The following is a 27,567-nucleotide window of genomic DNA, read 5'->3' on the forward strand; positions in this document are numbered from 1 at the left end:
TGAATGAGAAAGAAGAGCTTGAACTTGGATGTTCCCCAGAGGCAGCACAGGGTCAGATGAGTTTTTCAAGATAGGCATGATCGGTCTTACTCAGGGCGGGGCCCATAATGAAAGGCAATGATAGATTAACAGGTAATAAATAACTGGAAGAGGGCATTCTGTCTTCCAATTACATGCTGATTTGCTAGGTGGCTCAATGACAAGGTAATTAAGGCGAAGGAAACAAATGTAGCAGGCACAGCGTGGGGTGGACAGTCAGCTGTCGGTGGCTTCTGCTGAGATGGCCAGAGGACTCCAGGTTCCCCTGCCGCGGCTGGCCACAGGAGTGCTGCTCCTCCTCAGTGTCCAGCCCTGGGCTGAGAGTGGGAAGGTGCTGGTGGTGCCCACTGATGGCAGCCACTGGCTCAGCATGCGGGAGGCCTTGCGGGAGCTCCATGCCAGAGGCCACCAGGCGGTGGTCCTCACCCCGGAGGTGAATATGCACATCAAAGAAGAGAACTTTTTCACCCTGACAACCTATGCCATTTCGTGGACCCAGGACGAATTTGATCGCCTTTTGCTGGGCCACACTCAATCGTTCTTTGAAACAGAACATCTTCTGAAGAGATATTCTAGAAGTGTGGCAATTATGAACAATGTATCTTTGGTCCTTCATAGGTCTTGTGTGGAGCTACTGCATAATGAGGCCCTGATCAGGCACCTGAATGCTACTTCCTTTGATGTGGTTCTAACAGACCCCTTTCACCTCTGCGGGGCGGTGGTGGCTAAGTACCTGTCAATTCCTGCTGTGTTTTTTTTGAGGAACATTCCATGTGATTTAGACTTTAAGGGCACACAGTGTCCAAATCCTTACTCCTATATACCTAAGTATCTAACGACCAATTCAGACCACATGACATTCCTGCAAAGGGTCAAGAACATGCTCTACCCTCTGGCCCTGTCCTACCTTTGCCATGCTCTTTCTGCTCCTTATGCAAGCCTTGCCTCTGAGCTTTTTCAGAGAGAGGTGTCAGTGGTGGATCTTGTCAGCCATGCATCTGTGTGGCTGTTCCGACGGGACTTCGTGATGGACTACCCCAGGCCAATCATGCCCAACATGGTCTTCATTGGGGGCATCAACTGTGCCAACAGGAAGCCACTATCTCAGGTCTGTATTGGTGCCTTCATCCAATCAATGTTCCAGGCAAAACACTTTTTAAAAAATGTGTTTACTTAAAAGTGTCTTCGTATCTACTTATCTTTCCAAAGATTTCATTTCTGCTTCTCATTGTTGTAATCGTTTTCAGTGAGATAAACTGTTGAATGGTTAATGGTAGTGCAGTTCAGGGTTTCAATGGCCACTGAAAGGAAGGAGAGGCAGGGACGAGGATCTGTCAAAGGATGGACAAGAGTGGTGTGACTCACGGAGACTGTTCGTTTGTAAAAGCACCATCTTCATGGCTGTGGATGTGCTTCAGCTGGGCAGGAGCAGGGACACTACACTGAGAACTGATCCATCCAAATTTTGCTTGCAGGATTTTCAGTAGAAAGGAGGAAGGAATAGAAATTTACAATTGTTGACGTGACAATTTTTAGTGGTCCCATCTTGCAAAAGATAGAGAGGTGACCACAGGAGACCTAAGCACTCAGAGGAAGTAGAGGTTTCAGAGAGGTTGACTCAGTTCGGTGGAATTGGGCCAATGTAGGTGCAACGGATGTCTGTGATCAGAGAATGAAACACAGAGTTCAGTTTCCAGAGAGGGAGTGTTGGATTGTAATAGGAGAATGTTTCTTGTGAAGACACTACTTAAAAAAAATTCTTACTAGGTTAACTTCATGGTCTAATACCGAAGTGTCCAATAGAAATATCATGTAAACCACATACATAATTTAAACTTTTCTAGTGGGCATGTTAAACACCAGCAAAAAGAAACCACTAAAATTAATTTGAATAATGCATTTTATTTAACCAGATGTATCCCAAATATTATCCTTTCAACATGTGAACTATTTAACGTAGCTTTTTTTGTTGTTAAGTCTTCAAAATCTAGCATATATTTGACACTTACAGTATATCTCAATTTGGAATAGCCACATTTCAAGTGCTCAATATTCATATGTAGTTAGTGACAACAATATGGTGAATGTTTATAAATATTCCATGGATAAAACTAAAATTCTATCTTTTAAATTTTTCTATCTTTTTTTTTTCTTTTGAGATGGAGTCTTGCTCTGTCACCCAGTCTGGAGTGCAGTGGTGGGATCTTGGCTCATTGCAACCTCCACCTCCCAGGTTCAACTGATTCTCCTGCCTCAGCCTCCCAAGCAGCTGGAACTACAGGTGCATGGCACCACATCCAGCTAATTTTCTTTTTTTTTGTATTTTTTATGGAGATGGAGTTTCATCATATTGGCCAGGCTGATCTCAAATGCCTCATCTCAAGTGATTCACTCACCTCAGCCTGCCAAATTGCTGGAATTACAGGCGCGAGCCACCACACCTAGGCAATTTTTCTATCTTTTAAAAGACCCTCTACTGAATCTGCCCAATTCTGTGAAGGATGTCTTTTAAAAAATCCCCTTATATAACAAATTCTGCTCAAGTTATAGTTCGGTTCTTGAATAGGTTTTGCTTTATACATAGTGATTAGATTGGTGCATGTAGGTTTGAGACTTGTATTTTCTTCACATAGTTTCCTGTTATCATTAAATAATAATCCTTAAAATACATTTTATCTGATATCAGTAATGTGACTCCTATGTTATTTTTTGAATTCCCCATCTCTTTTAATTTGAAAATGATTTGTGTGCAAGTGGGTAGCTCACACCTGTAATTTCAGCCCTTTGGGAGACCGAGGGAGGAGGATTGCTTGAGCCCAGGAGTCTGAGAGCAGCCTGGGCAACATGCTGAGACTCCGTCTCTACAAAAAATTAAAAAATTATCCAGGTGTGATGGCGCACACCTGTGGTCCCAGCTACTCGGGAGGCTGAGGCAGGAGGATCACTTGATCCCAGGAGGTGGAGGCTGCAGTGTGCCATGTTCACGCCACCTCACTCCAGCCTGAGTGACAGCGAGGCCCCATCTCAAAAAAAATAAAAATTTATTTGGAATGTGGAAATCTTGTTTTAAAGTTTAGAAAATATTTTTTAAAAACTCCAATATGAAAAACTGGGTGCAGTGGCATGTGCCTGTGGCCCCAGCTACTTGGGAGGCTCAGATGGGAGGATCATTGAGCTCAGGAGTTTCAGCTCTTGTACTTTGTTGACTGACTGACTGATTGACTGATTGATTGATTTAAAACACAACAAAACCCAAAATGACTTTAATCTGATAGTTTCTTTTCATGTCAGCATTCTGATTCTGTCCATTCTTAGTTGTATTCTTTCCATTGGGTGTAAGCTCATTCCTTTAACAGATATTTAGTTTTTCCATCTTAGTTTTGGAATTCCAAGGCCCCTTTCCATTTCCATGGACACGCAGTGCAGCGTCTTCAAGTCTCTAATTCTTACATCTGTCTCTTTCACTTGCAAGAGCCCTTGTGATTGCATTGTCCCGCCCGGACATCCAGCATAATCTCCCCATGTGAAAACCCTTAATATAATCACATCTATAAAGTCTCTTCCACCTGTAATGGAATATATTCCCAGGTTTGAGCAACTACAATGTAGATACTTTGTGGGGCTGTGATTCTGCCTACCACAGACACTAAGCTTAAAGTGAAACCCACATCTTATTCAAAACTTGGAGGTTTTCCTTCATTTGGCCATTTAAATTTAATTTTTGTTTCTGTCCTCCATAGTCTTCTATTCTCCAGGCTTCAGAGCTCTCAGCTTACCATTCAATTATCTCCTTTCTCTCCTTATCTTCCTTTTTTCATTTTTTAAAAACAATACTTTCAAAGAGCAAAAATTTTAGAATTTGATGAGGTTTATTCTAGTGAAGTTTTTATCGTTTGTACTTTTTGTACCCTAAGGAAGCTTTGTCTACCCCAAGATATAGTTTCTACGTTCTCTTAAAAACACTAAAGAGTTCCAGTTGATATGTTTAGCTCTGTGAGATTGGGAGAGGGGAGCTAGATCACTCAGGTCAGGCTTTCGGGATGCCTTTTTCTGTCTCTGGACGTTGCTGGGGTGACCTCACTGACACCCATGGCTTCAGCTACCACATATGCTGATGGCTCCAAGTCTATCTGTGCAGCCCAGACCCCTCCTCATCTCCAGACCCTGGAAGCTGATGCCTTGGGCAGCTCCTCCTATTTCCCAGGCACCAGGAATGTGAGCTTCTCCCTCCCCACAGTCCTGCTGTCCTCAGGGCCCCTATGTCTCTGAAGGCACCACCATCTTCCAAGATACATGGGCCTCCCCAGGGTCTAGGAGTGCCAGACACGTAACTAGAAATGAGATGGCATCACTGTCTAAATAAAACACCACTACATGGAAATAGAACACCACTACATGGAAATAGAACATGGGAGCCCCTTGAATGTGGCAAGAGCACCCTCCCAGGCATGTTCCACCCTCACCCCGGGCTCATCAGGAGGGTTCTTAAGATGCAGACAGTTTTAAGGGGGTTGGAGGAATAGTTGAGAGGCTGAGATGTTGCACCCACAGCTGAGAATCCCTTTCTAGCACTCTGTGTCCTCACAAATCCCCAGAAATCGTCCTCCCCTGGGGAGTTCTCAAGCCCTTACAGACCTGTCCTCTCTGTGCCATCCTGCATATGCCTCCCTTGAGCTGGGTGTCCCTCTGATGGACGCATCCATTCACTGCCTGCCCCATGGGTTGTGTCCAAAGGTGGAATCTGTTATCAATGTGGATTTCTAATGGGAGTAACTTCCTCCATAAGGGAAGCCTCAGCCTCACCAGCAACAGCAGACACGGCCAGGCATGTAGACACAGAGGTAGTGAGATGGAAAGTGGGCACAGCCCAGAGAGCCTGCCCACCTCATCCTGGGGCGACCAGGACAAGGAAGCAACAGCAATCTTGCGAGCACATGTAGGAGTGACTTTCTGGAGCAGGATGAGCCTCATGGGCATGAGACCATTGTGATGCTCAGGGTCTCCCCCTAGAAAGGCACACATTTAATTCTCCATTTTGAAATTTGAAGCAGTGCCTCCACAAATTATGCAGCCCGTTCTGTTCTGGAGGAACCATTCTTATCAGAACTTGGTGCTGGATTGACTTGGAGAAAAGCCTGACCATAATCTTCAGGATGAAATAAAGGCCTGGATGAATGGATACTCCAGTCTCTATGCAGACTTGCAGAAGACGGGAGCCTTCGGCATTCAGAAGAGGAATTCAGACTGTGCAAGATCTGAGGCCAGGCTCCAGCTCCCCAGGTCCTTTGGTGAGCAGGAGCTCCCTGAACCCACCATGGGTCCTTGCTAGGGTTGTCTTGCCCATGTGTGCTTTAGACAGCATCACCTCTTATTCCATGGTGTAGATGGAGAATCCTCAATAAAGCCTTCCCAAGAATATGATTATCACATCTTGAGCTCAGCCTCCCCGCAGTTTTTTTTAATATTGACAGCCACTTCAGAGAGAGTCCTCTTTGAGCTTTACAAGAAATATCCTGGTGTGAAAAAAGACCAAAACCAGATAGCCAGCCTGAACACTCTCTGTTTAGAGAAAGCTGGCTTAGCAATGTTGTATGTCTTTTGGATGTGCTGTGTTATTCATATATGAGAAGAAAGAGTTTCAAGGGTTAGCAAATAGCGTCACATTCAGCAGAGAACATGTGGTTGGGGACTAGGGCAATGGTGACTCCTCAGACCTCAGCTGCAGCCTGATAAATGTGGTTAACAGAGTAGAAGGCAGTGACATGAAATGGGTGTCCACAGCCTTGTGTTGGGAATTGAATGAGAAAGAAGAGCTTGAACTTGGATGTTCCCCAGAGGGAGCACAGGGTCAGATGAGTTTTTCAAGATAGGCGTGATTGGTCTTTCCCAGGGTTGGGCCCATAATGAAAGGCAATTATAGATTAACGGGTAATAAGTAACGGGAGGAGGGCACTTTGTCTTCCAATTACATGCTGATTTGCTAGGTGGCTCAATGACAAGGTAATTAAGGTGAAGGAAACAAATGTAGCAGGCACAGCGTGGGGTGGACAGTCAGCTGTCGGTGGCTTCTGCTGAGATGGCCAGAGGACTCCAGGTTCCCCTGCCGCGGCTGGCCACAGGACTGCTGCTTCTCCTCAGTGTCCAGCCCTGGGCTGAGAGTGGAAAGGTGTTGGTGGTGCCCACTGATGGCAGCCCCTGGCTCAGCATGCGGGAGGCCTTGCGGGAGCTCCATGCCAGAGGCCACCAGGCGGTGGTCCTCACCCCAGAGGTGAATATGCACATCAAAGAAGAGAAATTTTTCACCCTGACAGCCTATGCCGTTCCATGTAGCCAGAAAGAATTTGATCGCGTTACGCTGGGCTACACTCAAGGGTTCTTTGAAACAGAACATCTTCTGAAGAGATATTCTAGAAGTATGGCAATTATGAACAGTGTGTCTTTGGCCCTTCATAGGTGTTGTGTGGAGCTACTGCATAATGAGGCCCTGATCAGGCACCTGAATGCTACTTCCTTTGATGTAGTTTTAACAGACCCCGTTAACCTCTGCGGGGCGGTGCTGGCTAAGTACCTGTCGATTCCTACTGTGTTTTTTTGGAGGTACATTCCATGTGACTTAGACTTTAAGGGCACATAGTGTCCAAATCCTTACTCCTATATTCCTAAGTTACTAACGACCAATTCAGACCACATGACATTCCTGCAAAGGGTCAAGAACATGCTCTACCCTCTGGCTGTGTCCTACATTTGCCATACTTTTTCTGCCCCTTATGCAAGTCTTGCCTCTGAGCTTTTTCAGAGAGAGGTGTCAGTGGTGGATCTTGTCAGCTATGCATCTGTGTGGCTGTTCCGAGGGGACTTTGTGATGGACTTCCCCAGGCCGATCATGCCCAACATGGTCTTCACTGGGGGCATCAACTGTGCCAACGGGAAGCCACTATCTCAGGTCTGTATTGGTGCCTTCATCCAATCAATGTTCCAGGCAAAACACTTTTTAAAAAATGTATTTACTTACAAGTGCTTCCATATCTACTTATCTTTCCAAAGATTTTATTTTGGCTTCTTTATAACAGATAAACTGTTGAGGGGCCTAGTGTATTTCAAGTTTTCAGTGGTCACTGAGAGGAAGAAGAGGCACGGACGAGGGTCTGTCAGAGGATGGACAAGGACTGCTGTGACTCACGGACACTGTTTGTAAAGGCACCATCTTCATGGTTGTGCATGTCCTTCAGCTCGGCAGGATCAGGGACACTACATTCGGAACTGATCCATCCTGGGGTTTTTGCTTGCCTGATTTTCAGCTGAATGGTGATGCAACAGTAAATTACAATTGTGGACATGATAATTTTTAGTGGTCCCGTCTTGCGAAAGATACAGAGGTGACCACAGGAGACCTAGGCACTCACAGGAAGTAGAAGTGTCAAAGAGGTTGACTCAGTTGAGTGGAAGTGGGGCTGTGAAGGTGGGATGGATGCATGTGATCAGAGAATGAAACATGGAGTTCAGTTTCCAGAGAGGGATCTGTCCTGAGAAAAGTTTTTCTGACCAGGAGTTGGGGGTCTGGTGTATGATGTGGGGACATCGTAGAGTTTGGAAGGTATGGTGATGGTTGCATGTCAAAAGGGTCTTCTACTTGGAATGCTGAAATTATCAAGAGTGGGTGGAAGGGACTAGGGAGGAGATAAGACTGTGAATCTATAAGCCCAGTGAAGCTGGGACCAGTGATGAATGGACATGTGTCCAAGAAGGGAAGTGTTTCTCAGGTGAAGCTGATCATATCACCAAACCCACCCTATCCCACTCCAAGTTTCTATAGTGGGATCTATTCTTTTTCCAAAAATTTCAGAGGTGGCTTTCATTAATACAGAATATTTGGGTTTCATTGAAATAGTACTCTGGGATGTGAAAAACCAAATTCACACACCAATGAATTTGGTTTCTAAATCCATTAAGGGAGCCATCCTTTGTTTTTGTTTTTCTTGAGACTGAGCCTCGTTCTGTCACCCAGGCTGGAGGGCAGTGGCCGGATCTCCACTCACTGCAACCTTCACCTCCCGGGTTTAAGAGATTCTCCCACCTCAGTCTCCTGAGCAACTGGGACTGCCGGCATGTGCCACTGCTCCTGGCAATTTTGTTTTTTTTTTTTTTAGTAGAGATGAGGTTTCGCAATGTTAGCCAGGCTGGTCTTGAACTCCTGACCTCATGTGATCTGCCTGCCTCGGCCTCCCAAAGTGCTGGGATTACAGGCAAGAGCCACCAAGCCCAGTGAGGGAGCCATCTTTCTTGTGAGAGAATTGAGCCCTTTTTTGTCATATTCACTGAATTTATATGAACTTCCATGAGTTTAGGTCCTTTGTATTCTTATTTCTGTACTTCTTTTTATTAGTGTAGGTATTATTGCAAAGGACACTAAACTTTATTTTTGTTTTTGATCAAACCGCAAGATATTTGTTCTACTGGTTTTCTTTTCCCCTTATGCAATGTAGTTACTGAATTGTAAAAAATATATATGTTCTTTAGCTTTGTAAAAATGTGGAAAATTAGGAAGGCATTTGAATAGTGATTGTGGCTCTTTTCTTGTGGTTTTTCACTATGAATATATTCTTTAGACTGAACTGCACTGGCTCAAATCTTCACTGTCATTTTTCTAGCTATGTGACCTAGGACAGGTACCCTAAGCATTGTGGTTTTAATGTTGTTATAGTGAGCACCCAATAAATATTATCTGTTATCATTCTTATTATTTTAGTTTAATTGCATTTATTTTATGCTGAATTTCTTCCAGAGCCATAGGTAATTTTTTTCTTCAGTTTCTTCTGGGATGTCTTTTTCTTCTGTGCAACCTCATCCTCAGGTTTAGGAACAATTTGTTCCTTATCAGTAAAGATCATCTTGAATGTGGCAGTGGGGGGTCATGTAAGGGTTAATCCAATAATGAGCTCTGCAAGACGCTTGGCTCATCTTGGATGCTTTGTTTACTTGGATAAGCTTAATGATGAGAGAATCTACATCTAAATTATTATATTTAGTATTCTCTGCATTTTAAAGCACGTGCAGCAAAAATCCAGCACCCTATTTGGGCCACCGACCTTGTGTCCAGCCCCACTGCTCGGCCCTGGGCACACTTGCCAGCCCCTCCATTGCAATATCGAAATGGTGCACACTGCTTCCATAAAGTGACATCCTTCAGACACTTGGTGGCTCTTTGTATATGCATACATTGATGTCCTGGGTAGTTTCACGAATGTCCTTTAAGTGAACAGGAAAACTGAAACCTCTTGAATTGCATGATTTTGTGGTGTTTCTGGGTCAAGTGAATAAAGAAGAATTTTCACAGATCACCTTAGGCCTCTTAGAGGAAGAGCTATCATCATCATTAGTAGAGTTTAAGACTCCTGCAGGACAAGATGTGTCACCTGGAGACCTTTGCCATGTTCGTGCCAATTTACTGAGTGCATGAAAGATCATTTACACCAAAATCTTTATCATGTATTATCTGTGACAGACATGCCATTATCATTTTTATTACATTGATTTCCTTTGTTATTTTGTCACGCTTACTTACTTGGTTTGGTTGACCCTTAGATTTGAAATTTTTCTACAAATATACAAGACCAAAGTTGAAATCTTACGTTTCTTCTCCCTCTCTTTCCCTTGATTTAAAGTTTATGGATAGTTTGAATTATTTGATTGGTCTTCTCAAAGAAATAACTGTGGAATTTGTATATTCTTTTCACTGTTTCATTTTCCGTTTCGTTAACTGCAGCTTATTTTTGCCTTAATGATTTCATCCTAGTTTCTTTTGGTTGATTTGTAGCTGCTTTTGCAACTTCGTTAGAGGACTATTACACTTCTTTACATTTGATTTTTCTTAATGAAGCTTTGAGGGCTCGAGTAAAAGATTTCTTTTACTTAGGTTTTGGTAAAAATTGCTGTTCTTTTCATTGCTTTTAGATAATTTAAATATCAGTTTTTAAATTTCTCCTTTGATGCAGTGACTGTCTATAAGGCTGTTACCTAATTCTGATATTGTTAATAATTTTGTAGTCATCTCCCTCTTATTTTTTCAAGTTATTTTGTATTATAATAAGAATGTTTCTTATGAAGACACTACTTAAAAAATTCTTAATAGGTTACCTTGATGGTTTAATACAGAATTATCCAATAGAAATATAATGTAAGCCACATACATAATTTAAACTTTTCTAGTGGGCATGTTAGAAACCAGCAAAAAGAAACCACTGAAATTAATTTTACTAATGCATTGTTTAACCAGACATATCACAAATATTATCCTTTCAACATATATTCAATATAAGATTATGACTTAACTATTTGACATAGTTTTTTCTTGCTAAGTCTTCAAAATCTAGCATATATCCGACATTTACAGCATATCTCAATTTGGAATAGTCACATTTCAAGTGCTCAATAGTCATATGTAGTTAGTGACTACCATATGGTCAATGTTTACAAATGTAAACATTGTAAGAGACTTACATTTTCTTCACATAGTTTGCTGTTATCGTTAAATAATAATCCTTAAAATCCATTTTATTGGATACCAGTATTGCTACTCCTATGTTATTTTTTGAATTCCCCATCTCTTTTCATTTGAAAATGATTTGTAGGCAGGTGGGTGGCTCACACCTGCAATTTCAGCCCTTTGGGAGACTGATGCAGGAGGATTGTTTGAGCCCAGGAGTCTGAGAGCAGCCTGGGAAACGTGCTGAGACTCCATCTCTACAAAAAATCAAAAAATTATCCAGGTGTGATGGCGCACACCTGTGGTCCCAGCTACTCAGGAGGCTGAGGCAGGAGGATTACTTGATCTGAGGAGGTGGAGGCTGCAGTGTGCCATGTTCACACCACCTCACTCCAGCCTGAGTGACAGAGTGAGGCCCCATTTCAAAAAAATAAAAATTTCTTTGGCATATGGAAATCTTGTTTAAAAAGCTTAGAAAACATTTTTTGAAACTCCAATATGAAAAGCTGGGTGCAGTGGCATGCGCCTGTGGTCCCAGGTACTTGGGAGGCTCAGGTGGGAGGATCATTGAGCTCAGGAGTTTCAGCACCTGTGGTTTTTTGATTTATTTATTTAAAACACAACAAAAACCAAAATTGCTTCCATCTCATAGTCTTTTGATGTCAGCATTCTGATTCTGTCCATTCTTAATCTTATTCTTTCCACTGAATGTAAGCTCATTTCTTTAACAGAAATTTCCTTTTTCCTTATTAATTTTGGAATTTCATGGTACTTTTCCACTTTTAGGGAGATGCAGTGCAGCGTCTTCAACTCTCCCACTCTTACGCCTGTCTCCTTCACTTGTAAGAGCCCTTGTGATTACACTGTCCTGCCCAGATACCCAGTACAATCTCCCCATCTTAAAACTCTTAATTTAATCATATCTGTGAAGTCTCTTCCACCTGTAACGGAACATATTCCCAGGTTTGAGGAAGTACAATGTAGATACTTTTGTGGGGCTGTGATTCTGCCTACCACAGACACTAAGCTTAAAGTGAAACCCACATCTTATTCAAGGCTTGGAGGTTTTCCTCTATTCGGCCATTTAAATTTATTTTTTGTTCCTTTTCTCCATAGTCTTCTATTCTCCAGGCTTCAGAGCTATCAGCTTACCATTCAATTATCTCCTTTTTTCCTGATCTTCCTTTTTTCATTTTTAAAAAACAATACCTTTCAAAGAGCAAAAGTTTTAGATTTTGATGAGGTTCTTTCTAGCAAAGTTTTATCATTTGTTGTTTTTGTACCCTAAGGAATCTTTACCCCAAGATGTGAAGATTAGTTTCTGTGTTCTCTTACAAACATTAAAGAATTCCAGTTTTTATGTTTAGGTCTGTGAGATTGGCAGAGGGGAATGAGACCACACAGGTCAGTCTTTCAGGATGCTTTTTTCTGTCTCTGGACTTTGCTGGGGTGACCTCACTGACACCGATGGCTTCCACATATGCGGATGGCTCCAAGTCTATCTGTGCAGCCCAGACGCCTCCTCATCTCCAGACCCTGGAAGCTGATGCCTTGGGCAGCTCCTTCTGTTTCCCAGGCACCAGGAGCTCCTCCCTCCCCATAGTTCTGCTATCCTTAGGGCCCCTAGGTCTCTGGAGTACCACCGTCTTCCAAGGTACATGGGCCTCCCCAGGGTCTGGGAGTCCCAGACATGTGACAAGAAATCAGATGACTTCACTGTCTAAATAAAACACTACTACTTGGAGGTAGAACATGGGAGCCCATGAATGTGGGAAGAGCACACTACCAGGCGTGTTCTACCCGTCACCTGGGCTCATCATGAGGGCGCTTAGGAAGCATATAGTTTTAAGGGGGTTGGAGGAATAGTTCAGAGGCTGAGAGGTTGCACCCACAGCTGAGAATCCCTTTCTAGTGCTCTATGTCCTTAGAAATTCCCAGGAATCATCCTCTACTGGACAGTTCCCAAAGCCCTTGCAGACCTTCCTTTTCTGTGCCATCCTGCGTGTGCTGCCCTTGAGCTGGGTTTCCCCCGGTAGACGCTTCCATTCACTGCCTGTCCCATGGGTTCTGTCCAAAGGTGGAATCTGTTATCAATGTGGAGTAATTTCCTCCCTAAGGGAAGCCTCAGCCTCACCAGCAATGGCAGACACGGCCAGGCAAGAAGACACACGGGCAGTGAGATAGAAAGTGCACACCCCAGAGAGCCTGCCCACATCATCCTGAGGTGACCAGGACAAGGTGGCATCAGCAATCTTGCGAGCACAGCACATGTGGGAGTGACTTTCTGGAGTAGGATGAGCCTCATTGGGCTTGAGGCCCTTGTGAGTGCTCAGGGTCTCTCCTTTAGAAAGGCACATATTTAATTCTCCATCTTGAAATTTGGACTAGGGCCCCCACAAATTGTGCAGCCCGTTCTGTTCTGGAGGAACCATTCTTATCAGAACTTGGTGCTGGATTGACTTGGAGAAAAGCCTGACCATAATCTTCAGGATGAAATAAAGGCCTGGATGAATGGACACTTCAGTCTCTAAGCAGACTTGCAGAAGACTGGAGCCTTCGGCATTCAGAAGAGGAATTCAGACTGTGCAAGATCTGAGGCCAGGCTCCAGCTCCCCCGGTCCCTTGGTGAGCAGGGAGCTCCCTGAACCCACCGTGGGTCCTTGCTAGGGTTGTCTTGCCCATGTGTGCTTTAGATAGCAGCACCTCTTCTTCCATGGTGTATATGGAGAATCCTCAACAAAGTCTTCCCAAGAATCTGATCATCACATCTTGAGCTCAGCCTCCCTGCAGCTTTTTCTATATTGACAGCCACTTCAGAGAGAGTCCTCTTTGATCCTTGCAAGAAATATCCTGGTGCGAAAAACGACCAAAACCACATAGCCAGCCTCCACGCTGTTCAGAGAAAGCTGGCTTAGCAATGTTTTATGTTTTTTGGATGTGCTGTGTTACTCATACATGAGAAGAAAGTTTCAAGGGTTAGCAAATAGGGTCACATCCAGCAGAGAGCATATGACTGGGGGCTAGAGCAATGGTGACTCCTCAGACCTCAGCTGCTGCCTGATAAACATGGTTAACAGAGAAGTAGGAGACAGTGACATGAAATGGGTGTTCACAGCGTTGTGTTGGGAATTGGATGAGAAACAAGAGCTTGAACTTGGATGTTCCCCAGAGTGAGCACAGGGTCAGGTGAGTTTTTCAAGATAGTCGTGATCGGTCTTTTCCAGGGTGGGGCCCACAGTGAAAAACAATGATAGATTAATGGTTAATAATTAACTAGAGGAGGGCACTCTGTCTTCCAATTACATGTTGATTTGCTAAGTGGCTCAGTGACAAGGTAATTAAGACGAAGAAAGCAAATGTAGCAGGCACAGCGTAGGGTGGACAGTCAGCTGTCGGTGGCTTCTGCTGAGATGGCCAGAGGACTCCAGGTTCCCCTGCCGCGGCTGGCCACAGGACTGCTGCTTCTCCTCAGTGTCCAGCCCTGGGCTGAAAGTGGAAAGGTGTTGGTGGTGCCCACTGATGGCAGCCACTGGCTCAGCATGCGGGAGGCCTTGCGGGAGCTCCATGCCAGAGGCCACCAGGCGGTGGTCCTCACCCCAGAGGTGAATATGCACATCAAAGAAGAGAACTTTTTCACCCTGACAACCTATGCCATTTCGTGGACCCAGGATGAATTTGATCGCCATGTGCTGGACCACACTCAACTGTACTTTGAAACAGAACATTTTCTGAAGAAATTTTTCAGAAGTATGGCAATGTTGAACAATATGTCTTTGGTCTATCATAGGTCTTGTGTGGAGCTACTACATAATGAGGCCCTGATCAGGCACCTGAATGCTATTTCCTTTGATGTGGTTTTAACAGACCCCGTTAACCTCTGCGCGGCGGTGCTGGCTAAGTACCTGTCGATTCCTACTGTGTTTTTCTTGAGGAACATTCCATGTGATTTAGACTTTAAGGGCACACAGTGTCCAAACCCTTCCTCCTATATTCCTAGATTACTAACAACCAATTCAGACCACATGACATTCGTGCAAAGGGTCAAGAACATGCTCTACCCTCTGGCCCTGTCCTACATTTGCCATGCTTTTTCTGCTCCTTATGCAAGCCTTGCCTCTGAGCTTTTTCAGAGGGAGGTGTCAGTGGTGGATATTCTCAGCCATGCATCTGTGTGGCTGTTCCGAGGGGACTTTGTGATGGACTACCCCAGGCCAATCATGCCCAACATGGTCTTCATTGGGGGCGTCAACTGTGCCAGCAGGAAGCCACTATCTCAGGTCTGTATTGGTGCCTTCATCCAATCAATGTTCCAGGCAAAACACTTTTTTAAAAAATGTATTTATTTAAAATTGCTTCCATATTTACTTATCTTTCCAAATATTTCATTTCTGCTTCTCGTTGTCATAATAGCCTTCAGTGAGATAAACTCTTAAGGGGTCTCTAGTAGCGTATTTCAGGTTTTAAATGGTCACTGAGAGGAAGAGGAAGTAGACACGAATGTTTGTAAAAGGATGGACAAGGACTGGTGTGACTCATAGAGACTGTTGGTTTGTAAAGGCACCATCTTCATGGTTGTGCATGTCCTTCAGCTCGGCAGGAACAGGGACACTACGTTTGGAACTGATCCATCCTGGATTTTTTGCTAGCATGATTTTCAGGGGAAAGATGATGCAACAGTAAATTACAATTGTTGACATGATAATTTTTAGTGGTCCCATCTTGCAAATGATAGAGAGGTGACCACAGGAGACCTAGGCACTCACATGAAATAGAAGTGTCAGAGAGGTTGACTCAGTGGAAGTGGGGCAATGAAGTTGGGATGGATGTCTGTGATTAGAGAATGACACACGAAGTTCAGTTTCCAGACAGGGATCTGTGCTGTCAAGAGATTTTCTGGTCAGGATTTCGGGTCTGGTGCATGATGTGGGGACATCTCAGAGTTCGGAAGGCAAAGTAATGGTTGCATCTCAAATGATTCTTCTACTTGGAATGCTGAAATTATCAAGAAATGGCGGAAGGGGCTAGGGAGGAGATAAGACTGTGAATCTATAAGCCCAGTGAAGCTGGGGACAGTGATGAATGGACATGCGTCCAAGAAGGGAAGCATTTCTCAGGAGAGGCTCATCACATCACCAAACCCAGCCTATTGCACTCCAGGTTTCTATAGTGGGATCTACTCCTTTACCAAAAATTTCAGAGGCAGCTTTCATTAATCCAGAATATTTGGGTTTCATTGAAATGGTACTCTGGGACCTGAATATTGTTTCTTATTCCTTGCTGTGCCATGTACATCGTGAGAGAATCAGCCTTTTTATGTCATATTCACCGAATGTGTATGAACTTCCATGACTTAGATCCTTTTGTATTCTTATTTCTGTGCCTTTTTTATAAATATAGGTATTATTGCAAAAGACTCTAAGCTTCATTTTTCTTTTTGATCAAACGACATGATTTTTTAATGCAATGTAGTTATTCAATTATAAAATACGTGTTTATTTAGATTTGTAAAAATGTTGAAAAGTGGGATGGCATTTAAATAGTGACTGTTGCCCTTCCAGTTTTTCTTTCTTTTTTTTTTTTTTTTATTATACTTTAAGTTCTAGGGTACATGTGCACAAATTGCAGGTTTTATACATAGGTATACATGTGCCATGTTGGTTTCCTGCACCCATCAACTCGTCATTTGCATTAGGTATTTTTCCTAATGCTATCCCTCCCCCAGTCCCCCACCCCACAATAGGCTCCAGCGTGTGATGTTCCCCGGCCTGTGTCCAGTGTTCTTGCTGTTCAGTTCCCACCTATGAGTGAGAACATGCGGTGTTTGGTTTTCTGTCCATGTGATAGTTTGCTGAGAATGATGGTTTACAGCTTTGTCCATCTCCCTGCAAAGGACATGAACTCATCCTTTTTTATGGCTGCATAGTATTCCATGGTGTATATGTGCCACATTTTCTTAATCCAGTCTATCATTGATGGACATTTGGATTGGTTCCAGGTCTTTGCTATTGTGAATAGTGCCACAATAAACATACGTGTGCATGTGTCCTTAGAGTAGTATCATTTATAATCCTTTGGGTATATACCCAGTAATGGTATGGCTGTGTCAAATGGTATTTCTAGTTCTAGGTCCTTGAGGAATCGCCACACTGTCTTCCACAATGGTTGAACTAATTTACACTCCCACCAACGGTGTAAAAGCGTTCCTATTTCTCCACATCCTCTCCAACATCTGTTGTTTCCTGACTTTTTAATGGTCACCATTCTAACTGGCGTGAGATGGTATCTCATTGTGGTTTTGATTTGCATTTCTCTGATGACCAGTGATGATGAGCATTTATTCATGTGTCTGCTGGCTGCATAAATGTCTTCTTTTGAGAAGTGTCTGTTCATATCCTTTGCCCACTTTTTGATGGGGTTGTTTGTTTGTTTTTTTTCTTATAAATTTGTTTGAGTTCTCTGTAGATTTTGGATATTAGCCCTTTGTCAGATGGGTAGATTGCAAAAATTTTCTCCCATTCTGTAGGTTGCCTGTTCACTCTGATGGTAGTTTCTTTTGCTGTGGAGAAGCTCTTTAGTTTAATTAGATCCCATTTGTCTATTTTGGCTTTTGTTGCCATTGCTTTTGGGGTTTTAGTCATGAAGTCCTGGCCCATGCCTATGTCTTCTAGGCCATGCCTATGCCTAAATGATATTGCCTAGGTTTTCTTCTAGGATTTTTATGGTTTTAGGTCTAACATTTGAGTCTTTAATCCATCTGGAATTAATTTGTGTATAAGGTGTAAGGAAGGGATCCTGTTCCAGCTTTCTACATATGGCCAGTTTTCCCAGCACCATTTATTAAATAAGGAATCCTTTCCCCATTGCTTGTTTTTGTCAGGTTTGTCAAAGATCAAATGGTTGTAGATGTGTGGTGTTATTTCTGAGCCCACTGTTCTGCTCCATTGGTCTATATATCTGTTTTGGTACCAGCACCATGCTTTTTGTTACTGCAGCCTTGTAGTACAGTTTGAAGTCAGGTAGCATGATGCCACCAGCTTTGTTTTTTTTTTTTTTTTTTTTTGCTTAGGATTGTCTTGGCAATGCAGGCTCTTTTTTGATTCCATATGAACTTTAAAGTAGTTTTTTCCAATTTTGTGAAGTCATTGGTAGCTTGATGGGTTTGGCATTGAATCTATAAATTACCTTGGGCGGTATGGCCATTTTCACGATATTGATTCTTCCTATCCATGAGCATGGAATGTTCTTCCATTTGTTTGTGTCCTCTTTTATTTCGTTGAGCAGTGGTTTGTAGTTCTCCTTGAAGAGGTCCTTCACATCCCTTTTAAGTTGGATTCCTAGGTATTTTATTCTCTTTGTAGCAATTGTGAATGGGAGTTCACTCATGGTTTGGCTCTGTTTGTCTGTTATTGGTGTATAGGAATGCTTGTGATTTTTGCACATTGATTTTGTATCCTGGGACTTTGCTGAAGTTGCTTATCAGCTTAAGGAGATTTTGGGCTGAGACAATGGGGTGTTCTAGATATACAATCATGTCATCTGCAAACAGGGACAATTTGACTTCCTCTTTTCCTAATTGAATACTCTTTATTTCTTTCTCTTGCCTGATTGCCCTGGCCAGAACTTCCAACAGTATGTTGAGTAGGAGTGGTGAGAGAGGTCATCCTTGTTTTATGCCAGTTTTCAAAGGGAATGCTTCCAGTTTTTGCCTACTCAGTATGATATTGGCTGCGGGTTTATCATAAATAGCTCTTATTATTTTGAGATACATTCCATCAATACCTAGTTTATTGCCAGTTTTAGGCATGAAGGGATGTTTAATTTTGTTGGAGGCCTTTTCTGCATCTGTTGAAATAATCATGTGGTTTGTCATTGGTTCTGTTTATGTGATGGATTACATTTATTGATTTGCATATGTTGAACCAGCCTTGCATCCCAAGGATGAAGCCGACTTGATTGATGTGGATAAACTTTTTCATGTGCTGCTGGATTTGGTTTGCAGAATTTTACTGAGGATTTTTGCATCGATGTTCATCAGGGATATTTGTCTAAAATTTTCTTTTTTTGTTGTGTCCCTGCCAACCTTTGGTATCAGGATGATGCTGGCCTCATAAAATGAGTTAGAGAGGATTCCCTCTTTTTCTATTGATTGGAATAGTTTCAGAAGGAATGGTACCAGCTCCTGTTTGTACCTCTCTGGTAGAATTCAGCTGTGAGGAAGGGGAACATCACACACCGGGGCCTGTTGTGGGGTAGGGGGAGCAGGGAGGGATAGCATTAGGAGATATACCTAATGTTAAATGACGAGTTAATGGGTGCAGCACACCAACATGGCACATGTATACATATGTAACAAACCTGCACATTGTGCACATGCACCCTAAAACTTAAAGTATAATAATAATAATAATAATAATAATAATAAAAAGAATTTGGCTGTGAATCCATCTGGTCCTGGACTTTTTTTGGTTGGTAGGCTATTAATTATTGCCTCAATTTCAGAGCCTGTTGTTGGTCTATTCAGAGATTCAACTTCTTCCTGCTTTAGTCTTGGGAGGGTGTATGTGTCCAGGAATTTATCCATTTCTTCTAGATTTTCTAGTTTATTTGTGTAGACGTATTTATAGTATTCTCTGATGGTAGTTTGTATTTCTGTGGGATCGGTGGTGATATCGCCTTTACTATTTTTTATTGCGTCTATTTGATTCTTCTCTCTTTTCTTCTTTATTAGTCTTGCCAGAGGTCTATCAATTTTCTTGATCTTTTCAAAATCCATCTCCTGGATTCATTGATTTTTTTGAAGGTTTTTTTGTGTCTCTATCTCTTTCAGTTCTGCTCTGATCTTAGTTATTTCTTCCCTTCTGCTAGCTTTTGAATTTGTTTGCTCTTGCTTATCTAGTTCTTTTATTTGTGATGTTAGTGTGTTGATTTTAGATCTTTCCTGCTTTCTCCTGTGGGGATTTAATGCTATAAATTTCCCTGACACACTGATTTAAATGTGTCCCAGGGATTCTGGTATGTTGTGTCTTTGTTCTCGTTGGTTTCAAAGAACATCTTTATTTCTGCCTTCACTTCGTTATTTACCCAGTAGTCATTCAGGAGGAGGTTGTTCAGTTTCCATGTAGTTGTGCGATTTTGAGTGAGTTTCTTAATCCAGAGTTCTAATTTGACTGCACTGTGGTCTGAGAGACAGTTTGTTGTGATTTCTATTCTTTTACATTTGCTGAGGAGTGCTTTACTTACAATCATATGGTCAATTTTAGAATAAGTGTGATGTGGTGCTGAGAAGAATGTATATTCTCTTGACTTAGGGTGGAGAGTTCTGTAGATGTCTATTAGGTCTGCTTGGTGCAGAGCTGAGTTCAGGTCCTGGATATCCTTGTTAACCTTTGGTCTTGTTGATCTGTCTAATATTGACAGTGGGATGTTAAAGTCTCTCATTATTATTGTGTGGGGGTCTAAGTCTCTATGTAGGTCTCTAAGAACTTGCTTTATGAATCTAGGTGCTCCTGTATTGGGTGCATATATATTTAGGATAGTTAGCTCTTGTTGTTGAATTGCTCCCTTTACCATTATGTAATGGCCTTCTTTGTCTCTTTTGATTTTTGTTAAAGTCTGTTTTATCAGAGACTAGGATTGCAACCCCTGCTTTTTTTTTGCTTTCCATTTGTTTGGTAGATCTTCCTCCATCCCTTTATTTTGAGCCTATGTGTGTCTCTGCACGTGAGATGGGCCTCCTGAATACAGCATACCGATGGGCCTTGACTCTTTATCCAATTTGCCAGTCTGTGTTTTTTAATTGCAGCATTTAGCCCATTTACATTTAAGGTAAATATTGTTATGAGTGAATTTGATCCTGTCATTATGGTGTTAGCGGGTTATTTTGCCCGTTAATTGATGCAGTTTCTTCACAGCATCGATAGTTTTTACAATTTGGCATGTTTTTGCAGTGGCTGGTACTGGTGTTTCTTTCCATGTTTAGTGCTTCCTTTAGGAGCTCTTGTAAGGCAGGCCTGGTGGTGACAAAATCTCTCAGCATTTGCTTGTCTATAAAGGATTTTATTTCTCCTTCACTTATGAAGCTTAGTTTGGCTGCATATGAATTTCTGGGTTGAAAATTCTTTTCTTTAAGAATGTTGAATATTGGCCCCCACTCTCTTCTGTCTTGTAGGGTTTCTGCAGAGAGATCTGCTGTTAGTCCGATGGGCTTCCCTTTGTGGGTAACCCGACCTTTCTCTCTGGCTGCCCTTAACATTTTTTCCTTCATTTCAACTTTGGTGAATCTGACAATTATGTGTCTTGGAGTTGTTCTTCTCGAGGAGTATCTTTGTGGTGTTCTCTGTATTTCCTGAATTTGAATGTTGGCCTGCCTTGCTAGGTTTGGGAAGTTCTCCTGGATAATATCCTGAAGAGTGTTTTCCAACTTGTTTCCATTCTCCGCATCACTTTCAGGTACACCAGTCAAACGTAGATTTGGTCTTTTCACATAGTCCCATATTTCTTCAAGGCTTTCCTTGTTTCTTTTTACTCTTTTTTCTCTAACCTTGTCTTCTCACTTTATTTCATTAATTTGATCTTCAGTCACTGATACCCTTTCTTCCAGTAGCTCTAATCGGCTATTGAATTTTGTGCATGTGTTATGAAGTTCTTCTGCCATGGTTTTCAGCTCCATCAGGTCATTTAAGGTCTTCTCTACAGTGTTTATTCTAGTTAGGCATTCATCTAACCTTTTTTCAAGGTTCAACCTTCCTTGCAATAGGTTCGAACATGCACTTTTAGCTTGGAGAGGTTTGTTATTACCAAACTTCTGAAGCCTACTTCTGTCAACTCGTCAAAGTCATTCTCTTTCCAGCTTTGCTCCATTGCTAGCAAGGAGCTGTGATCCTTTGGAGGAGATGTGCTGATGCACTATGGTTTTTAGAATTTTCAGCTTTTCTGCTCTAGTTTCCCCCCATCTTTGTGGTTTTATGTACCTTAGGTCTTTGATGTTGGTGACCTACAGATGGGGTTTTGGTGTAGATGTCCTTTTTGTTGATGTTTATGCTGTTCCTTTCTGTTTGTTAGTTTTCCTTCTAACAGTCAGGTCCCTCAGCTGCAGGTCTGTTGGAGTTTGCTGGAGGTCCACTCCAGATGCTCTTTGCTTGGGTATCACCAGTGGAGGCTGCAGAACAGCAAATATTGCAGAACAGCAAATATTGCTGCCTGATCCTTCCTCTGGAAGCTTCATACCAGAGGCGCACCCACCTATATGAGGTGTCTGTTGGCCCCTACTGGGAGGTGTTTCCCAGTCAAGATACACGGAGGTCAGGGACCCGCTTGAGGAGGCAGTCTGTCCATTCTCAGAGCTCAAATGCCATACTGGGAGAACCAGTGCTGTCTTCAGAGCTGTCAGACAGGGATGTTTAAGTCTGCTGTTCCCCACATGTTCAGAAGTTGTCTGCTGCCTTTTGTTCAGATATGCCCTGCCCACAGAGGTGGAGTCTATAGCGGCAGTAGCCCTTGCTGAGCTGTGGTGGGCTCTGTTCAGTTTGAGCTTCCTGGATGCTTTGTTTATCTACTCAAGCCTCAGCAATGGCGGACACCCCTCACCCAGCCAGGCTGCCGCCTCACAGTTCAATCTCAGACTGCTGCACTAGCAGTGAGCAAGGCTCCGTGGGCATGGGAGCTGCTAAGCCAGGCAGGGGAGAGAATCTCCTTGTCTGCCAGTTTATAAGACCTTGGGAAAAGCGCAGTATTTGGGTGGGAGTGTCCCGTTTTTCCAGGTACAGTCTGTCATGGCTTCCCTTGTCTACGAAAGGGAAATCCCTCACCCTCTTGCACTTCCTAGGTGAGGCGACGCCCTGCCCTGCTTCAGCTTGCCCTCAGTGGGCTGCACCCACTATCCAACCAGTCCCAATGAGATGAACCAGGTACCTCAGTTGGAAATGCAGAAATCATCCATCTTCTGTGTCGATCATGCTGGGAGCTGCAGGTCGGAGCTGTTCCTATTTGGCCATTGGTGCTGAAGCTTCCGTTCTCCTCTCCAACACCTCCTTTTTTTTCCTTTTCTCTTCCAGTTTTTCAATGTGAACATATTCTCTAGAGTTAACTACATTGGCTCAAATCTTCACTATCATCTCAGTGGAGCAGAACAAATTGGGAACTGTGGCACAGGTCACTCTTGCTATGCCCCTTAAGAATTCCACATTAACAAGGCTAATTTTTGAGTGTGGTAAAGAACAGGCTAGTGTATTTAGTAGTGAGTCCATTGACTGTTTCCCAACATGAGGTCACACTAGATTTAATATGGTTTGGCTCTGTGTCCCCCACCAAATCTCATCTTGAATTGTAATCCCCATAATCCCCACGTGTTGAGGACAGGACACGGTGGGAGGTCCCCACCTCCTAATCTCATCATAGTGAGTGAGTTCTTATGAGATCTGATGGTTTTATAAGGGGCCCTTATCCCTTCACTTGCAAGCTCTTCCTCTGTCTCTCTCTCTCTCTCTCTTGCTTGCTGCCATGTAAGACATCCTTTGCCTCTCTCTCATCTTCTGCCAGGATTATAAGTTTCCTGAGGCCCCTGCAGCCACATGGAACTGGAGTCAGTTAAAGCTCTTTCCTTTATAAATTACCCAGTCTTGGGTATGTCTTTATAGCAGTGTGTGAATGGACTAATACAGTAAATTGGTGTCATGGAGAGTGGAGTACTGCTATAAAACTACTTGAAAATGTGGAAGTGACTTGGAACTGGGTAACAGGCAGAGGCTGGAACAGTTTGGAGAGCTCAGAAGACAGGAAGATGTGGGAAAGTTTGGAACTTCCTGGAGACTTGTTGAACAGTTTTGACCAAAATGCTGATAACGTTGTGGACAATGAAGTCCAGGCTGAGTCTCAGATAGAGATGAGGAATCTGTTGAGAACTGGAGCAAAGGTCACTCTTGCTAAGCTTTAGCAAAGAAATTCGTGGCATTTTTGCCCCTGCCCTAGAGCTCTTTGGAACTACGAACTTGAGAGAGATGATCTGAAATTGGAACTTATGTTTAAAAGGGAAGCAGAGCATAAAAGTTTGGAAAATTTGCAGCCTGACCATGTGGTAGAAAAGAAAAACCCATTTTATGGGGAGAAATTCAAGCCAGATGCAGAAATACTAGCTAAAGAAATTTGAATAAATAAGGAGGAGCCAAATGTTAATCACCAAGACAATGGGGAAAATGGCTCCAGGGCATGTCAGAGACCTTTGCAGCAGACCCTCCCATCACAGGCCTGGAGGCCTAGGAAGGAAAAATGGTGTTTTGGGCTGGGTCCAGGCCCCCACTGCTGTGTGCAGCCTCAGGACTTGGTGCCCTGTGTCCCAGTGGCTCCACATGGCTAAAAGAGGCCAAGGTAGAGCCCAGGCCATTGCTTCAGAGGGTGCAAACCTCAAGCCTTGGCAGCATCGATGTGGTGTTGGGCCTGCAGGTACACAGAAGATAAGAATTTAGGTTTGGGAACCTCCACATAAATTTTAGAGGATGTAAGGAAATGCTTGGATGTCCAGGCAGACGTTTGCTGCATGGATGGAGTCCTTATAGAGAACCTCTGCTAGAGAAGGGTGGTAAAGAAATGTGAGGTTGGAGCCCCCACACAGAGTCTCCACTGGGGCATTGCCTAGTGGAGTTGTGAGAAGAAGGCCACAGTCCTTCAGAACCCAGAAGGGCAGATCCAATAGCTTGCACCGTGTGCCTGGAAAAGCCACAGACATCAATGCCACCCTCTGACAGCAGCCAGGACGAGGGCTTTACCCTGCAAAGCCACAGGGTTGGAGCTGCCTTAGACCGTGGGAGCCCATTTCTGGCATCACCTTGACCTAGATGTGAGACATGAAGTCAAGGGAGATTATTTTGGAGCTTTAAGATTTAATGACTGCCCTGCCTGGTTTTGGACTTGCATGGGGCCTATAGCGCCTTTGTTTTGGCCAGTTTCTCCCATTTGAAATGGGAACATTTACCCAATATCTGTACCCCCATTGTGTCTTGGAAGTTACTAACTTGTTTTTGATTTTACAGGCTCATGGGGGAAGGCACTTGACTTGTCTCAGATGAGACCTTGGACTATGGACTTTTGAGCTAGTGCTGAAATGAGTTAAGACTTTGGAGGACAGTTGGGAAGGCACAATTGGTTTTTAAATGTGAAAAGACATGAGATTTGGGATGGGCCAGAGGGCAGAATGATATGATTTGACTGTGTGTTTCCACCCAAATCTCATCTCATATTGTAATTTCCATAATCCCCATGTGTTAAGGGTGGTACCTGGTGGGAGCTGATTGAATCATATTGGCAGTTTTCCCCACGCTGTTCTTGTCATACTAAGTGAGTTCTCATGAGAGCTGATGGTTTTATAAGGGACTCTTTCTCCTTTACTCACAAGCTCTTCCTCTCTGTCTCTGGCCTGCTGCCATGTGAGACATGCCTTTGCTTATCTCTCACCTTCTGTCATGATTGTAAGTTTCCTGAGGCCTCCCCAGTCATGTGGAACTGTGAGTCAATTAAACCTCTTTCTTTTATAAATTACCCAGTCTCAGCTATGTCTTTATAGCAGGTTGAGAATAGACTAATACAAGATTGGTGGTGATTGAAGTTATACTGAAAGGGTTTAAAGGAGAGTCTGAGAAAAGGAAATGAATCTGCATTTATTGAGAAAGTTGATGAGAAAGTGGAATTAGAAATTCCTAGAAAGGTAAGTTGTTGTGTGAATTATTTCCCAAAATGGAGAAGTCTCTCTACCTGTTTGGAGACAGAAAGTGGAATCAGAGGAGAAGAAGATGATGGACAGAAAGGATCATTCCCTCTTCCAGATGCTTTCCAGTGTGTGATGTAAGCTGAACTAAAATCAGCTGTGTTGAACTCCAGCCAGAAAAAATGTCTGGCATTTTGTGTTTTGGAAGCTAATGAAATGGTTACAGGTCTCCAGGTCTCTTGGGGCTCACAGGGTCATGCCTTTCCTTGCCCAGTGTACTTGGTGAGAAGGTACAAGTGTTTCCATGGAGGGTGTTCATTTTAGGGATTTCAAGAGGGTCATCTTTGCACCACAGGAAATGCCCCCTTTTACACTCTGAAAACCTTATCAAACCGTTTTATAAAAGATGAATACCCACATACAGGCTCTAGCACTGTTCTGTTTTTGAGCTGAGACATTTTAAAAAGAGATTTTTCAATTCTAAAAATTCTTTAAATAAAATGCTCTTGCAGGGACAACATAGTAGGTCAACATTGTTCCCATCTCCACAAAAAGTTTTTTTTTAATTAGCTAGGTGTGGTAGCATTTCTGTAGTCCTAGCTACTGGGAATGCTGAGGAGGAAGGATCACTTGAGCCCAGGAATTCGTGGTTACAGTAAGCTATGATCTTGCCTAGGTAACAGCTACAGAGTGAGACCCTGTCTTTAAAACAAACAAACAAGCAAACAGACAATCAAGCTTTACACTTCTGTAAAAGCAACAGTTTCCATTTATGACAGCACTAATCCAGGATATATCAAAACTGAACTTGTGTTTGCTTTCAACTGTTAAAACTAGCCAGAGTTGTTACAGACCCACTACCTCTGAGTGACACTGGTATGCCACTCTTTGCTGACCACTGAACAATGGGATTTATGTACCCAATTGTGTAGATACACACCAACTCATTCTACTCTACCCAGAGTAGTGATTTCCAACACACAAAACCGCAATGAAACTGCCCATGCCTTTCTACCACTTTGAAACTCCTTTCATCCCTGAACTGCTCCAAAAGCAAACCTACTCAGCAAACTACTCAGTGAGTATCTTCACACATGTAAGTTCCCTTGTCTGATGTACAAAAAACTGAACTCATTTTTCAAAAGCCCTAACAGTCTGTCTTATTCTGATACTTCTTGTATGGTTATTGTATAAGAACCAACTACCCAGGCACCTCGGAGCATGTTGATTTCAGAGTTCAGTGTCAGACCCCATGAGCCCCTGTGGGATGGTGCCAGCTGACTGCCATGTTCCTGCTGTTTATTGCTTGGGTGCCATTACATGCAGAGTGGACTCTGAGGGTTCTAGAGCATATCCAAACCCATTATCACACTCTTTGTTGGTTAATGATGTGTTCAGGCCATGATTTTTCTGTAAAAAATTACCAGCATGCTGCTCTTAATTTTTTTCAGCCTATCCAGTTCAGTTGCCTTTTGCTCTCATGCCTTATGCAAACCTTTCCTCAGAGGTGACCCTAGAAGATGGGACCCTTTGTGATGGACTACCCCAAGGCAACATGCCCCAAAAGGTCTTCATTTGGGGCATAACCTGTGCCAACAGAAAGGTACTTTCTCATTGTGTTTATGGTGCCTCACCCAAAAAATATTACAGATACACTTGGCTTTCATCAACCTAATTTGATATGTCCCAAGCATAGCAATAGGATAGTTCTGTGTGGCCTTATGGAGATCCTTTTTTTACATTTCCAGGACCTACTGCCAAGACCAGCTTGGTCGTGGAGACCCTAACCCAGCAGCGCTAGACGAATTAAAGACACACACACAGAAATATAGAGTGTGGAGTGGGAAATCAGGGGACTCACAGCCTTCAGGGCTGACAGCCCCAAACAGAGACTTACCCACATATTTATTGACAGCAAGCCCATGGTAAGCATCATTTCTATAGATTATAGATTAACTAAAAGTATTCCTTACGGGAAACAAAGGGATGGGCTCTGGCTAATTATCTGCAGCAGAAACATGTCCTTAAGGCACAGATGGCTCATGCTATTATTTGTAGTTTAGGAACACCTTAAGCGGTTTTCCTCCCTGGGTGGGCCAGATGTTCCTTGCCCTCATTCCAGTAAACTCACAACCTTCAGCATAGGCATCATGGCTATCATGAACACGTCACAGTGCTGCAGAGATTTTGTTTATGGCCAGTTTGGGGGCCAGCTTCTGGCCGGAATTGGGAGCTTATCCCCAGCAACCTACCATAGTTGGAGAACCACGTTCAGGCTGAAGACAGTCCTAGTATACCACCGACCAACCATGTAACCCCAAGGTTTGTCCTCAGCCTTCAGAGGGAACAT

The 27,567-nt window shown here is 43.1% G+C and overlaps 2 protein-coding genes and 1 pseudogene across 4 annotated transcripts in view; all 3 read left to right on the forward strand.

Annotated features, from left to right (window-relative positions):
• Positions 1-27,567, forward strand: part of LOC100975751 (UDP-glucuronosyltransferase 1A1) — a 140,355-nt gene that overhangs the window by 48,358 nt on the left and 64,430 nt on the right. The window contains exon 1 of one of the 3 annotated variants that reach the window (XM_057301548.1): positions 13,848-14,799. The exons of the other annotated variants lie outside the window; for them this stretch is intronic. Within the exon in view, the coding sequence (XP_057157531.1) occupies positions 13,933-14,799 (867 nt within the window). The 5' untranslated portion in view covers positions 13,848-13,932. Of the gene's footprint in view, positions 1-13,847; positions 14,800-27,567 lie in introns of those variants that run through there. 3 annotated transcript variants of the gene reach the window in all.
• Positions 281-1,216, forward strand: LOC129397347 (UDP-glucuronosyltransferase 1A5-like). The gene has a single exon (XM_055109421.1). It carries the CDS (start codon positions 281-283, stop codon positions 1,214-1,216), a length of 936 nt encoding a protein of 311 aa, XP_054965396.1.
• Positions 6,116-7,234, forward strand: LOC103785194 (UDP-glucuronosyltransferase 1A4-like; annotated as a pseudogene).

Source organism: Pan paniscus, chromosome 13, assembly GCF_029289425.2.
Source record: "Pan paniscus chromosome 13, NHGRI_mPanPan1-v2.0_pri, whole genome shotgun sequence".
In the NCBI taxonomy this organism is placed as follows: Eukaryota; Metazoa; Chordata; class Mammalia; order Primates; family Hominidae; genus Pan; species Pan paniscus.

Bases quoted from the DNA above. Each gene is read 5' to 3' on its own strand.
- LOC129397347 (XM_055109421.1), top strand. From the start codon at position 281: ATGGCCAGAGGACTCCAGGTTCCCCTGCCGCGGCTGGCCACAGGAGTG.